This window comes from Myotis daubentonii, chromosome 15 (assembly GCF_963259705.1).
Source record: "Myotis daubentonii chromosome 15, mMyoDau2.1, whole genome shotgun sequence".
Classification (NCBI taxonomy): Eukaryota; Metazoa; Chordata; class Mammalia; order Chiroptera; family Vespertilionidae; genus Myotis; species Myotis daubentonii.
Genome location: NC_081854.1, coordinates 5,680,652 through 5,695,858, shown reverse-complemented (window position 1 = coordinate 5,695,858; position 15,207 = coordinate 5,680,652). Strand labels below are relative to the sequence as shown.

Below are 15,207 nucleotides of genomic sequence, written 5' to 3'. Positions count from 1 at the left end.
TTGCAAGCCATATGAAGGGATCTCTTGGAGATATTGTGGATTTGGCTATGATCAGCACAATAAAGCGAATATTGCGATATAGACAGAAATTCACAAAAAGAGTTGCAGTTCCCTGGGAATAATGAAGGTATCTTAATACTATACTGCAGGCTAATAACAATGCAATGACTCTGCCTCAAAAGCAAAGTCTACATAACTTCATTAAAAATACTTTATTGCTAAGCACTAGTACCAAGCATCTGAGCTTGCTAGAAACAGGGAGGCATTACACCTGCTGAAACCAGGGTTGCCAAAACGAAACATGGAATTGGTAGAAAAGCAGGTGTGGGGAGCCATATCTGCAAAGCACAATTAAGCACATGAAAAAATATGTGTTCCTGTATGTCAAGAGCAATTAATATATAAAATATATAAGGTATGCCAAAGATTATTCAACCAAAAGATACAGTTAATAAACAGGATAAGGATTTAGAGGCAATTCTTCAACAAATACGTACAAATGACCAACAGGAATATAGAAAATGCTTTCCTCAGTGATCAAAGTAGAATCCCTTAGGCTTCCTGTAACACTACCAACCACAAGTCCTTCCCTGTGAGTTTAGTGCAGCGGGGAGTATTGGGGCTTCAGGAACAGAAGGGAGCAGTGGAAACAGACCAACCCTCCCCAGGACAGCAACTACCCAGCAAACTGGAAAATCCAGCAGTACCACAGTCTACATGGGAGGACAGAGCACACCCTGGGGGATGGGACCTATGAATAGAAAAGCCAAGCCCAGGTCACTGGTGAGAGTGAGGCTCTTACCCAGGGAGGATATAAGTTCAAAGTTCTCCAGCATCACATTCAGGTACAGCTGTCTCTGACCCTCATCAAGGAGGCTCCATTCCTCCCTGGAGAAGTACAGGGCAATGTCCTCAAAGGTCACACCAACCTGTCAGAATGGAGACAATTGTAACCAGAGCTGCCTTTCTGAGGACCATTAATCCTACTCCTTTACACACCTTCCCCACCCTCAACCTCCTCCAGGGCACCCGGTTAGTGTGGACTCCAGACCCTAATGCCAGTGCAGGCTGCTCTCTCATCACAGTCTCATTACTCACTGTGATTGCCCTCAGCAGAGCAGCTGGGTTGTATGGGAAGGTTTAAGGGAGGGGAAAGAAGGGAAGGGGAGGGGAGATGAGGAATGGGAGGAGAGGGCAGGGTCCATAGCAATGGCATTCATGGTCTGGGCCAGGGACCGGCAAACTTTTTGACTCGAGGGCCACAATGGGTTCTTAAACTGGACCGGAGGGCCGGAACAAAAGCATGGATGGAGTGTTTGTGTGAACTCATATAAATTCAAAGTAATCATCATTACATAAAAGGGTACGGTCTTTTTTTTCCCTTAGTTTTATTCATTTCAAAGTGGCCGGACCCGGCCCGCAGGCCGTAGTTTGCCCAGACTCTGGGCGATGCCTGCAGCTTTCCTGCCAAGCAACACCACTGCAGTCTCCTAGATCCTGCCTCCAACAGAAAGCCAAGCGTGGGTTTATGCTTCACTTTAAGTCCCCTCACCAGGTCCGGGACCATCAGCTCACACTTCCTCCAGATGTGCTCACCACTGGGTAATGTTCATCCCCTTCCCATGTTCAGACCCCAGGCTCACTCCCTCAGCTCTGCCCCCTTCCTGCTCCAATGCCACCGGATCTCGCTGGACTCACCCATGAACTTGGCATATGGCGTGTAGAGAGCTTGTAGTCCAGCCGGATCCAGGACCCCCCCAGGCCCCTGATGGATCCCACAGCCGGGAAAGCCCCGAATGAGTCTGTGCCGTCCTCCCTGCAGCCTCTGCTCTTTCCGTCAATACTCACAGCCACAACCTCAGGGACCTTCAGATGCAAGGCACCCCCGTCCCCTCTCCCCTCCACCTTCCTCACGGTCCTCCACGCGGGACTGGGCTGCAGGACGGGACAGGCGCCCTCCCCAGGCTGTGGTGTCTGTGTGAGGAGGCGGTGAGGCCTGGGGGACTCGAACTCACCTCAGCCCGTCTCCTCCGCATGGGCGCCGCCATTGCCCTCTGTGGGCTGAGCGGGGCGGGAGCGACGGGAGTAGAAGCCGCTGCAGGAATGGCGGTCCCTGTCCCGGCCCTGGCGTGGGTTCGGTCGGTGACTCGGAGCTTCAATCCCAGGTGTGAGCTGTGAGCACCACTGGAGGCTCCGACCACGGGCTGTGAGGCGGGGAGCACCACTCTCCAGCCTTCTCCCCGGGACTGTGCGACCAGGAAATCCTAACCCACTGAGAAGCCTGAAAAGGCAAAACCTCGCCAGGAGAACTATAGTCCCGCCCTTCAGAAGCGGCCAAAGGGAAATGCCTTCTCTGAGCTCCCATTGGCTCAGCCTGGTGGCATTCCATCCGTGGCCTTCTGGGTAATGTAGTTTTCCCACTCCAAATCCAGGATCCGGTATTTCTCAGTTGACCAAAGGACTGGATTTAGAGGCAAACAGCACAAAATACACCAAGTATAACTAAGGTTTCTCTAGCGCTTTCAGGGAGGTGATGTCTGGGGCAAGTTTCTTTTTCAGGTATCTGCGTGGCAGGTTTTGCATATCTTTCTTAAGGACCTGCTCTTTCTGAATGGCAAGGCACTGTTTGTTCATTCATGACTTTTAGCATGTGTCTCCTTCAGCTCATTTGTAGCAGGGGGAGGTGCCTCAAGTCTCTAAATTGATCTAACCTGCCTCCATTGAATCCATTATACAAAGTTTATGTCACAAAACACTCATCTTTAAGAGCATCTGCTTCTGATGCCACCGGAAGTGTCAGCTCTGCCTGGGCTGCACTGTGGATAAGATGTCCAAGAGACATGTGAAAAAATGCTCAAAGTGACTGATCATCAGAGAGATGCAAATTAAAGCAACAATTAGGTGTCACCTCACCACTGTCAGAATGGCTGCCATCAGCAAATAAACAAAGCACAAGTGCTGGGGAGGATGTGGAAAAAAGGGAACCCAGATCACTTCTGGTGGGAATGCAAACTGCTACAGCCATTGTGGACATCAGTTGGGAGTTTTTGCAAAATATTTAGTATGGAACCGCCATTTGATCCAGTGATTCTACTTCTAGGAAAATATCCTAAGAAACCTGAAACAATCAAGTAGACAGTATGCACCCCTCTGTTCATAGAAGCACAATTTACAATAGGAAAGGTCTGGAAACTGCCTAGGTACCCATCAGTAGACGAGTAGATAAAAAATGGTATATTTACACAATGGAATACTGTGCAGCAGTAAAAAAAAAAAAAAAAAAAAAAAAGAATCTCTTACCCTGTCACACAGTATGGAGGGACCTGGAGAGCATCAAGCTACGTGAAATCAATCAGTCAGGGAAGACAGCATAACTTGATCGCACTCACATTTGGAATCTAATGAACAAAAACCTGATGGAGTGGATTCAGAGACATGGAAGCATGGAAATTACTGCAGAATCTCAGAAGAAAAGTTGGGGAGGGTAAAAAGAAACATCCTCAGGTAAGGATTAAAAACATGCACACACACAGGAAAACAAATTCACCTGGGCCTTGAGCATTTTCTTCTGTTCTCTGAAAGCAAGGGAAGAGCTCTAGCTTGCTGGGTTCTGGGTCTGCTCTACATTTGTGTTTATAAATCTGTCTTCCGTCACTTGAGTCCCTGGAAATGCTGACACCCCTCCATGTAACCTTCTCCTGCTTCCCATGAGTCCATTGCTTTTGGTGATGTAAGAAATGTCCAAACCTGTGGAGAATTTTTCTGTTTATTTGACTCAAGTTGGAGACATTTGCCAGGAAGGAAAGTAACAACAGATAGAGTAATGGTCGGGAGAACGGCAGTTTTGCATGTTTTTCACACATTAGCCTCAAAGGAGAAGACATCAGGGGGTTACATGACATTCACTGGTGATAAATTAGTGGGGAGAGGTAAGGAGGAAAATTTCTTGGACTAGATAAACAGTAAAAAAAATAGACACAGAATTATTTTTACGTCTATCGATTAGTTAACTGTTAATATTGAACACAAGAGCAATAATAATTGGGGCTCTGTGATCTTCTGTGCTGGGAGATAGTGCTTAGGAGTCTGTGGAACAGAAATGTCCCTGAAAATCCAAAGGTCTGTCATGCCAGAGGCAGAAAGACAACAGACAGGTTCAATAAGGTAAAAATTGTCCTTTACTAAAAAAAATACCAAAAACCAAAAAACCAACAGGCTACTCCATAAATAACCAGGTGACTAGCTTTTACTTGCAAAGTTTTAACTTCAAACCATCCTATATGGATTACTTTTAGCCTCTGAGTTTGCAAGATTGGCTATGCATCCCAGGCTCCCTGAGCTTGCTAGATTTACTGTGTGCCATCATATTTGTCCATATGGGGGAGTTAGAGCCTGTGATTGAGGAGGAAATTCAATGAGTGGTTTATTCACTCTGGGACCTATTGTTGTGTCCTCCTGAACAAATGCCCCGAGTATTGCTGGTGTCCCTTTAATTGGTCTCCTAGAAGGAGTCACACTTGAGGTCAATACAGCCTTCGGTTCTAAATGTGGTGGAGGTATTTGTAAGGATAAGAAAAATGTCTTTACTTCGCTGTGGCCTTCCACAATTTATCAGAAACAGCTGCTAATTAAACCCCAAGTTTGTTGGCTCCTCTAATTCAAAGAGCTCCTCTGTTCAAACTGCTGAACAAGATAAGCTACTCTCAATGCTTCAGTCTTACATGCCCCTCCTTCCTGCTGTTGTCACACCTCTGGGATATTTTGGACCAAGGGGTCTCTAGTTAGTAGAAAGTTTCCTTCCCTCTGCCCCTTCAAACAAGCCTCTTTTGACCTCTTCGTAGCTGTTGCTCTAGTCATATTTTATAGGCTTGGGGAAAATATTGATTAAGACACCTCCGTATACATCTGCCAGACTCTCTCCAGGAATGCAAACCAACTGTAACTTTTAAAGTCAGCCCCTCATATCTACTCAACTTCAGCTCAACCCAAGGCCCCTCCATTCCTTGTCCCTTAGCAACAGCCACTGATGAAAAGCAGATGCCACACTTCCTTCCTTGCCCTGAAGTGAGTAACAATACTTGGCCCTTTTTTCCCTTGGAAAGTAAAATTAACTTCCCCTCCCCATGACTTCTTGTAGGTGTGAAATCTTTCACAGCCAGCATCACAGCCCAAACCCTAAGGGTATTCCTTTCTTCTAAGGAAGGAGTTAAGGGGAGTGACTGAAAGATGAGGCAATGACATTGTAAAGGAAAATAATATTTCCTTCTTATTTTCTAGGTTCTTTACTTGGCCTAAAAATTAAACTGATACAATATAGGTTAACAAGGGAAAACTATAAAAAAAAGTTATTAACATGAATACCTGCTGTATACATGGATATGACTCAGAAAAACAGAGTGACTGACCTTCACCATCATCTGAAAAGCCACCTTCACCTACAGTCAGAAAATGTTGTGCGGACAGTCAGTTAGGGTAGATGGTCAGGAAAAGCACATTAAAGACCTCCGTTGTGGCCCAGTGTGCTGTGCACTGCGGTGAGGGCTTGCACTCAAAAGGATTCTGTTCCAACCCAATGACCCAGGGTGCAGACACAGGAGGCTGGGAAGGAGACCAAGGCTCCAGAACATGATCCGGGCTGCAGGGAAAACATGGTGAGAGCCATTGTCTCATTCAGCCCGTAGGGATATACATCACAGAATCACATGGGCAGTGGGTGCTATGCAGGAATAAGACATGAGCACCCATTCACTGAGACCAGGATCATATAGGACTCCAGCATCACTTGCAAATACTAGGTCCCCAAATTCATGTCCAATTGTATCCTCTCCTGCAGGGGGAATGTCAGTGCCTCATAGGAGCACCTTTTGAAGGGTCAAACTGAGGCAAGAAATTCATCAAAGTAGATGGGATCACAGCATGACACCCAATATGTGGACAAAGGTGCAGAGCAAAAGCAGTAATTACCAAGGTCTCCTGCGGGTCAAACTCTATGCTCTGATCCAAGGGGAGGCAGACAAACAGCAGCTCACTCTGAAAGGTTCTCCTGGAGAAATCACTGCAACTGAGAAATGATGGCGTTCCCCTGAACACGGGGAGGCCAAGGGCAAGTGGTCTGAGGTGTAAAGGGAATGGGAGGAAACGCATAACTGCAACCATGGAAACAGGAGCTGCAGCTGAGCCACCCTGGTCCTCAGACTGTACCTGCTCCAGCGAGGCCTGCACATCAGTTGTAGAGACTGTGTCTGATGCTGGAGAAAATAATGGTTAAAATCCAGACCCTTGAATCTGACACTTGTCTGTAGTGTAAACTTGGGGAGCTGACTTCATTTCTTTTTTTTAATTAAATCTTTATTGTTTAGATTATTACATTTGTTCCTCTTTTTTCCCCCCATAAGTCCCCTCCTCCCAGTTCCCGCTCCACCCTCCGCCCTCACTCCCCACCCACTGTCCTCATCCATAGGTGCACGATTTTTTGTCCAGTCTCTTCCCCCATCTCCCACACCCCTTTCCCCCCCAAGAATAGTCAGTCCATTCCCTTTCTATGTCCCTGATTCTGTTATGATCACCAGATTATTTATTCACTTGATTCTTAGATTCACTTGTTTATAGATGCATGTTTGTTGTTCATAATTTGTATCTTTACCTTTTTCTTCTTCTTCCTCTTCTTAAAGTATAGCTTTCAGCATTTCATATAATACTGGTTTGGTGGTGATGAACTCCTTTAGCTTTTCCTTATCTGTGAAGCTCTTTATCTGACCTTCAATTCTGAATGATAGCTTTGCTGGATAAAGTAATCGTGGTTGTAGGTTCTTGGTATTCATCACTTTGAATATTTCTTGCCATTCCCTTCTGGCCTGCAAAGTTTCTGTTGAGAAATCAGCTGACAGTCATATGGGTATTCCCTTGTAGGTACCTGAGTTTCTTTCTCTTGCTGCTTTTAAGATTCTCTCTTTGTCTTTTGCTCTTGGCATTTTAATTATGATGTGTCTTGGTGTGGTCCTCTTTGGATTCCTTTTCTTTGTGGTTCTCTGCACTTCCTGGACCTGTAAGTCTATTTCTTTCACCAGGTGGGGGAAGTTTTCTGTCATTATTTCTTTAAATAGGTTTTCAATATCTTGCTCTCTCTCATCTTCTGGCACCCCTATAATTCTGATGTTGGTACGCTTGAAGCTGTCCCAGAGGCTCCTTACACTATCTTCGTATTTTTGGATCCTTTTTTCATTTTGCTTTTCTGGTTGGGTGTTTTTTGTTTCTTCGCATTTCAAATCTTTGCCTTGATTCTTGCGCTCCTCTGGTCTGCTGTTGGGAGTCTGTATAGTATTCGTTATTTCAGTCCGTGTATGCTTAATTTCTAGTTGGTTCTTTATCATAACATCGAGGGTCTCATTAGATTTCTTGAGGATCTCACTACATTTATCGGCGGCTTCTAGACAGTTCTTAAGAGACCTTAAAAGTGTGGTTCTGAACTCAATATCCTCCATTGACAGTTTTGTCCTGTTTCTTTGTCTCTGCATTTTTTATGCTTTCTTGGTGCACCCCCTAGTGGTCTTTGTGCGCAGTCTTGTTGTAGTTAAGCCTTGATTGTTGTCGGCAATACCGGGGGTGATTTGACCTCCAGGCTAACTGGCTATGAGAGTCCGCTGTGTCTGCAGTGGGAGAGGTTCTGTGCTGGATCTCTAGGGCGGTGCTAATCTAGCGTTTGCCCGAGGCTATCCGGCAAATGGCTCTGCGCAGGGCTTGGGCTGGGCAGGTCCCCCAGGAATCTACAGGGCAGGCGGGCTGGAGCGAGCAGTTATGGCTGCTCTCAGTTCTGTCCCTAGGGGCTCTGTCTCACAGAGTCCCAGCAAACGCTGCAAACCTCGGAAGGAAAGCTGCCTTCGAGTTCCGACCGAAGCCAGACAGTCCCGCTTCTCCCGTTTGAGTCTGGGTCCCTAGAGACTCGCCCGGATCTGGAGCTCAGAGTCTGAAACTCCCTCCTGATTGAAAACAACAACCGCGCCCTCCACCTCCAGCCCGCTCTGGGTGCACTCCACACCTTAGTATTTCACTTCAGCACTGTGCCTCCTCTGAATCTGGGTATGATATTCTCTTTCCTCCTAGTTGTAGAATTTCCACTCAGCCATCATTCCTGTGGTTCTGGATTATGTCCGTTCCGTCGTTTAGTTGTTTTTTGAAGTGGTTGTTCGAGGCAGCAATCTCTGGCATTAACCTATGCCGCCATCTTGGTTTCCCTGACTTCATTTCTGATACTGAATGTTCTCAACAACTTGATAGGAGTTTCCACTTGTCCAGGTTGTTGTGAGAATTAAGAGAAAATGCTCAAAAATCTAGCCATGCTATCCTGGCAACAAGTACTCAGCTTGTTACCTTTATTGATCTTGGAAGGACAGAGTAAGCACCATCAATCATCTGCATCTCACATTCAGCCACTGAGACTCAGGGAGCTCTAGTGTGTCTGGAGATGCCCAGGGGGGCCCACCACAAGGAGACCTGAGTGCCCACAGCATCTGCCGCCCTGCAGCAGAGTCAGGGGCTTTTATAGGTCCCATTTCTCACTAAAATGCACCCAAAGACAAAGGTGTTTGTGGGTATCAGGGAGTGAGAAATGCCTGCCTGGGAATGTCTCTGCAGGGAGAGGCTAGAGTTCAAAGGAGTCAGAGAGAAAGAGAAAAATCAATGCTGACAGACAATCATTGATCAGCTGCCTTCTGCATGCCCCTCACTAGGAATCTAGCCCAGGCGCAAGCTTCCTCCCTGACTGGGAATGGAACCATAACCTCCTGGTTCCTAGGTCCACGTGGAAGCACTGAGCCATGCCGGCGGTGCTCTCAAAATTCATGTTCCTAACTCTTGCTCCCTCTTCCTTGCTCTTTGAAATCAATGAAAATATTTTTAAAAAATCAAAATATTTATTAAGGAAAAATATTAAGACATATTCTAATACAAAAAAAGCATTTAAGACTTCTGAGAAAATGCAAACCGTAAATTCTTACAAAAAATACAATTAGTCAGAACCGGTTTGGCTCAGTGGATAGAGTGTCGGCCTGCGGACTGAAAGGTCCCAGGTTCGATTCCGGTCAAGGGCATGTACCTTGGTTGCGGGCACATCCCCAGTGGGCGGCGTGCAGGAGGCAGCTGATCGATGTTTCTCTCTCTCATCGATGTTTCTGGCTCTCTATCCCTCTCCGTCCTCTCTGTAAAAAATCAATAAAATGTATTTTAAAAAAAATACAATTAAACAACAGTGAGGTAGAATGACAAAATTATAGAATATCTTTATAAACTAGAGGCCCAGTGCATGAAATTCATGCACTCAGGGAGATTCCCTCAGGCCAACCTGTGTCCTCTCGCACTCCAGGAGCCCTCGGGGTATGTCTGACTGACAAAGCTAAATAAGACTTATATCCATATAAAAAATTACAGAGAAATGTTTGTACCAGCTCTATTAGAAATAAGCAAATGTTTATTAAAATGGATATGATGGTGATATATTCAAAGATAATATCTACCAGAGCCCTAGGCAGTTTGACTCTGGATAGAGCATAGACTTACAGACCAAAGGGTCCCAGGTTCAATTCCGGTCAAAGGCACATACCTTGGATGAAGACACCTTCCCAGCCAGGACCGTGCTCACGGCTGATGCAGGATGCAACCAATCAATGTGTTCCTCTCACATGGATGTTTCTCTCTGTCTTTCCCTGTCTTTTCCACTCAGCCTAAACATCCATGGACAAATATCCTAACGTGAGGATTAAAAACATAAAAATAGAATATCTATCAAAAAAAGAGTCCTAACTGGTTTTGCTCAGTGGTTAGAGAGCGTCGGCCTGCGGACTCAAGGGATCCAGGTTCGATTCCAGCCAAGGCCAAGTACCTTGGGTGTGGGCACCTAGCCAGTAGGGAGAGTGCAGGAGGCAGCTGATTGGTGTTTCTCTCTCATTGATGTTTCTAACTCTCTATCCCTCTCCCTTCCTCTCTGTAAAAAATCAATTAAATATATATTTTGAAAAAAGAGATGAGGTACTAATATATCTTTAATAAATTTCCAAGAATATATGAAATATAAATTAAAGCAGAAAAATTCTTCAAAAAAGCAAACTTCTCCATTAAAATGGAATGTAAATCCATGGTTACTAGGGAAGCTTTGAAGAAAAGGGACAGATTAAACAAGGTCATGAAGCAACTACACAGTGACAGATATGGGTGAGAAGGAAGCAGTCCCACAAATACCCAGTTCTTAATGTGTCAATGCCACCACCACCCACAGCAGGGCAACAAAGTTGGGGATACTCTGTATATTCATCATTAAATGCACGTGGCAGGAAAAGAGGCTTTAATTTTCCACTAAAGGAATGAGTCCACCTTAGAGTAATTTTTTTTTCCTTGAAAAGACATTTTACATATATTGGTAACAGTAGAGATATGTAACACAAACTTTTTTTGCATGTTTTTTATTGTTTGGAACACTACAGTAACCCAAATTTCACATTTACAGTTAAAGTTCTACGTACTTCAAAACAAAGGAAATTAGTCAAGCACTCTGAAAGTGTTTTCACTCTTATTATGGTGTACAGGGAGACATTAGAATAAGTTTACTCACTTTATCAGGCATTGTTTGCATCGCTGTTGTTTTTATATCATGTTTATGTTGTTTTCATATAATGTTTTTGTCATTTTTATATCATGCCTCTGTTGTTATATCCTTTTGTTACTGATTATTTATGCAAAAAAGCAAAAGCAGTTAAGGTTTATTTTTAAAAAACAATATTATTAGCATACCATAGAGCTTGGCTATTGGGTGAGTCACTCCATTCTTAGTTAGACATGCTCTAAGACACAGATGTTTTATGTTTTTAAACATATTTCCTTATTAATTTCGAAGAGGAAGGGAGGAGGAGAATCACTGATCACACCTCCTGCATGCACACTACTGGGAATACAGCCCCAAACCCAGACATGTGCCCTTGGCCGGAATCCAATCAGGGACCCTTTAGTTTGCAGACTGACGCTCAATCCACTGTTCCAAACTGGCTAGGGATAGATTTATTTTTTATTTTTAAAGAATAGTTTATTAATTTTTAGAGAGAGAAGGGAGGGAGAGAAACATTGATGGAAGAGTGCCATATTGGCCAGTGACCTCCTGCACACCCACTTCTGTGGACAGAGCCCACAACATAGGCACATATCCCCACTGGCAATCAAATCCACAACCCTGTGCTGCACAAGAAGATGGACAAGTCCTGAGCCAAACCGGCCCTGGTGGTATATTCTATTTAGATCACAATGTGCTAATCTCGGTAAATTTAAACATTCATCAACTCAAAAATCCCAGACTATGCACTGAAATTTTGACAAAGGTAAATAACACTTATCTACATACAAGGAATTATACAGAAATGTTTGTACTAGCTTTATTAGAAATGACCAAATATTTATTAAAGTGGGCAAACTGATGGTGATATATCAATGATAAGAATATCAGAAAAAACGATGAGTTACAAGTGTAACTTTAATAAAACTCCTAGTTTGTATGAAACATAAACTAAAGCAGAAAAATAAAATTCTCTATGAAAATGGAATGTAAATCCATGGAAACTAGGAAAGCTGTGAAGAACAGGGACAGATTAAAAGAGGTCATTATGCAATTACACAGTTACAGATATGGTCAGCATTATGACTATAATGATGGTTTCAGTTTCATGCACATGTCAAGATTTATGAAACACTATACTTAACACATGTAATTTACTCATTATAGTTATTAAAAATGGTTCAATAGTATTCTGGAAGAACAGGTTTGGCAACTCTATATTCAATACCAGTACTTATGCCCTCTGGGTGAGAGTCTCTTCGCAGTGACAGAAAATGTAACAAACAATGAAGAACTTTCACCCAAACTCACAAAAGCCACATTCCTGACTAAAGACAGCCATTTTCTCCATCTTTCTTTTTCTGTTATTGTGTACTCTATTTTTGATTAAATTATTATTTCAATCTTTAATTTCTCCATCTTTCTTTTGATGCCAGCGCAAAAAAAGGCTCTGAGAACTTCTGAGACACTACAGGAGCCACAAAATATCTTGATTATAATCGATGACAATGACTGCACCACAGAAGATAGATATCCCTGGAGTCCCTCAGATCTGTGTACAAACAGCTGTTGTGGACTTTTCCTCAAAACAATTCCTGGATGCACAGTTAGGTGAGGACTATTCCATCTAAAGGGGTGCAGTCTCATCCAACCACAATTAGGTCAGTGTTTCTGTAGTGAAAGGGTTTTCCCTGAATGCCATTGTCCTCAAACCAGTGACCATCACCCGTGATATTGTAGGCATTAGGGCACAGGGCCCCCTGCAAGACCTGGGCAAGAGATTCACCTCACACGTATTGGCATCGCTTGCAAACAGGAAAAAAAATTCATGCTCCCAGACATACTTGAGGTTGTCCCAGCTACCCCCTCTTTGGAGTGACCTCTGTGTCTCAAAGCACACATCTTCATATGAGAAGTAGAGTGTACACAGTGTTTCCTAGGAAGATATGGGCAGCAATGTAAATTTGCAAAAAACTGATGAGCTAATTTCTTAACCATACGCTTCCCCCAAGGGAAAAATGTTTGAGACCCCATAAAAGTGTTTCACCTCAACACGCTTGGAAAGCCCTGATCTCCGTATAAACTAACCGACAGAGTAAATATAACACCCCAGATTGAGGAAGTCTTAAGAAAAAGCCTTCATTATTTTACAAACCAAAGAGACATGAGACTGGCAGTTCTTCCATTGGTGACTTAGGCACACAATAAACTCATCATTAGCATCTACAGAAAGTGTGTCCCAGAAAATGGCAGGCCCTCTGTAACATTATGTTTACTGGGGCCAACAGCAATGAGTCCTATGTGGCAACACAAGACAGGGAAACAAATTAAGAACCAAGGGCTCAGGTATTCCTCATTTTCGCTGACAAATCAGACAACAGACATAGCTTCCCTGGCACAGGAGGATGGTGATTGATGCCATCTGTAGAGACCTTATAGGTGGTTCAGGTGAAATACCTTCAGCAACAGAAATGTGCAGTGACATAGATCTGGCAGGACATCTCTGTATGTTAGAACGTGCAACATAATTACATAGTGTTCCAACATAAAAACACACATAGAACAGCCAAAACACTTATGGGAATTTTACAAAACATAGGTGATTAAATGTATAGGATATAATTCAGAAAAATGAGGATTAACAAATTTTCTTGTACTATTGTTAACTTCTAACTAGGAAACTACATTTCCTACACATCTAAGAAATTTCTCACATTTGTACTCCAGTGGAGAGCAAATTTAGAAATTTGGCTGAGAGATACCTCATATTAATTGCACTCATAAGGGCTTTCTCCATTGTGAACTCTCTGATGATATTGGAGACCACTGATACTTTTAAAACATTTCCCACATTCACTGCATTTATAAGGCTTTTCTCCCGTATGAACTCTCTGATGATAACGAAGTTTATTGCTCCGGGCAAAAGATTTTCCACATTCACTGCATTGATAAGGCTTTTCTCCAGTGTGGATATGCTGATGACAATGAAGGTCACGAGTAGTGGTAAAAGATTTTCCACATTAGCTGCATTTATAAGGCTTTTCTCCTGTATGAACTCTCTGATGTTGAAGAACGCCAGCCTTAGCCATAAAAGATTTTCCGCATTCACTGCACTGATAAGGCTTTACTCCAGAGTGAACTCTCTGATGATATTGGAGACTACTGCTATATGCAAAAGATTTTCCACATTCATTACATTTATAAGGCTTTTCTTTAGTGTGAACTCTCTGATGAGTACGAAGCCGGGTGTTAGTGCTAAAAGATTTTTTACATTCACTGCATTGATAAGGCCTCTCTCCAGTGTGCACTCTCTGATGACAACAAAGATTAGTCCTAGTGGTATAAGCTTTCCCACATTCACTGCATTTATAAGGCTTTTCTCCTGTATGAACTCTCTGATGATAACGAAGGGTATCACTGCGTGCAAAAGATTTCCCACATTCACTGCATTTATAAGGCTTTTCTCCTGTGTGAACTCTCTGATGAAAAAGAAGGGCACTGCTCTGGGTAAAAGATTTTCCACATTCACTGCATTTGTAAGGCTTTTCTCCTGTATGAACTCTCTGATGATAACGAAGGCTACTTTTTAGGGTAAAAGATTTCCCACATTCATTGCATTTATAAGGCTTTTCTCCTGTATGAACTCTCTGATGATAACGAAGGACATGGCTCCGTAGAAAAGATTTTCCACATTCACTGCACTTATAAGGCTTTTCTCCAGTGTGAACTCTCTGATGATCAAGAAGGACATTGTTCCGTGCAAAAGAATTTCCACATTCACTGCATTTATAAGGCTTTTCTCCTGTATGAACTCTCTGATGATAACGAAGGCTAGTTTTTAGGGTAAAAGATTTCCCACATTCATTGCATTCATAAGGCTTTTCTCCTGTGTGAACCCTCTGATGATAACGAAGGCCATTGCTCCGTGCAAAAGTTTTTCCACATTCACTGCATTCATAAGGCTTTTCTCCAGTGTGACCTCTCTGTTGATTATGAAAGCTAGAAAATTTGGTAAAAAATTTTCCACATTCAGAGGAATCAAAACCCCAACTTCCAAGATGGACACCTTTTTCCTGAATAACTGTGTGGGTGCAACTAATGTCTCCCTTACATTCTTTTCTATTGTAATATTTTTTTCTCCTTTGAAACATCATCCCACACGTGGAAATTGCAGTTGGACTGCCCCTGGTCTGAATAGCCTTTAGGTGCAGAGGTCCTGACTCCATAAAGATACCCTGCCCAACCTCCCTGCATGTGAAATGATTCTGGGACACATTGAAATTGCAGCTGTTTGCAAGTGAGATCCTCTCCACACCTCTAATGAAAGTCTTCTCTGTCACATGCTGCTGTTGAAATTTTGCACAGAAATGAAATCGTTTATCACACGACCCACACCTCAATAGTATCTGTCTGGGTTGTGTTCCCTGCAGCTCCATCACCTGGAAAATGTTTCCCAAGACGAGCCCACAACTCTCACAGGGGTGGCTCTTCGGGGAAGACAAGGCTAACTTGGGATTCCTTGCCTGTGACACTATTACAGAAACCGTCAGTTCAGTCGTTGCCTCCATAATTTCTGCTCCGCAGCAGCAACCTGTTCAAAAGGAAATGTAGGTAAA

The 15,207-nt window shown here is 43.4% G+C and overlaps 3 protein-coding genes across 6 annotated transcripts in view; 1 reads left to right on the top strand and 2 right to left on the bottom strand.

Moving 5' to 3' along the window:
• Positions 1-15,207, top strand: part of LOC132216086 (zinc finger protein 883-like) — a 681,654-nt gene that overhangs the window by 164,939 nt on the left and 501,508 nt on the right. The window lies entirely within an intron of this gene.
• The window catches only part of LOC132216082 (zinc finger protein 883-like), a 157,609-nt gene that overhangs the window by 61,148 nt on the left and 81,254 nt on the right, over positions 1-15,207 (bottom strand). For 2 of the 4 annotated variants that reach the window (XR_009448698.1, XM_059665142.1), the window contains exon 2: positions 803-929. Coding sequence is in view for 2 of the 4 variants with exons in the window: in XM_059665142.1 (XP_059521125.1) it covers positions 803-929 (127 nt within the window). In the remaining 2 variants the exon portion in view is untranslated. Of the gene's footprint in view, positions 1-802; positions 930-10,010; positions 10,712-15,207 lie in introns of those variants that run through there. The other 2 variants (XR_009448699.1, XM_059665146.1) reach the window with 1 other exon arrangement.
• Positions 11,387-15,174, bottom strand: LOC132216118 (zinc finger protein 501-like). The gene has a single exon (XM_059665213.1). The coding sequence runs from the start codon at positions 15,157-15,159 to the stop codon at positions 13,612-13,614; it is 1,548 nt and encodes a 515-aa protein (XP_059521196.1). The 5' UTR covers positions 15,160-15,174; the 3' UTR covers positions 11,387-13,611.

What these genes read in the sequence shown, in the direction of transcription:
- LOC132216118 (XM_059665213.1), bottom strand. Translation starts at nt 15,159, where the DNA reads ATGGAGGCAACGACTGAACTGACGGTTTCTGTAATAGTGTCACAGGCA.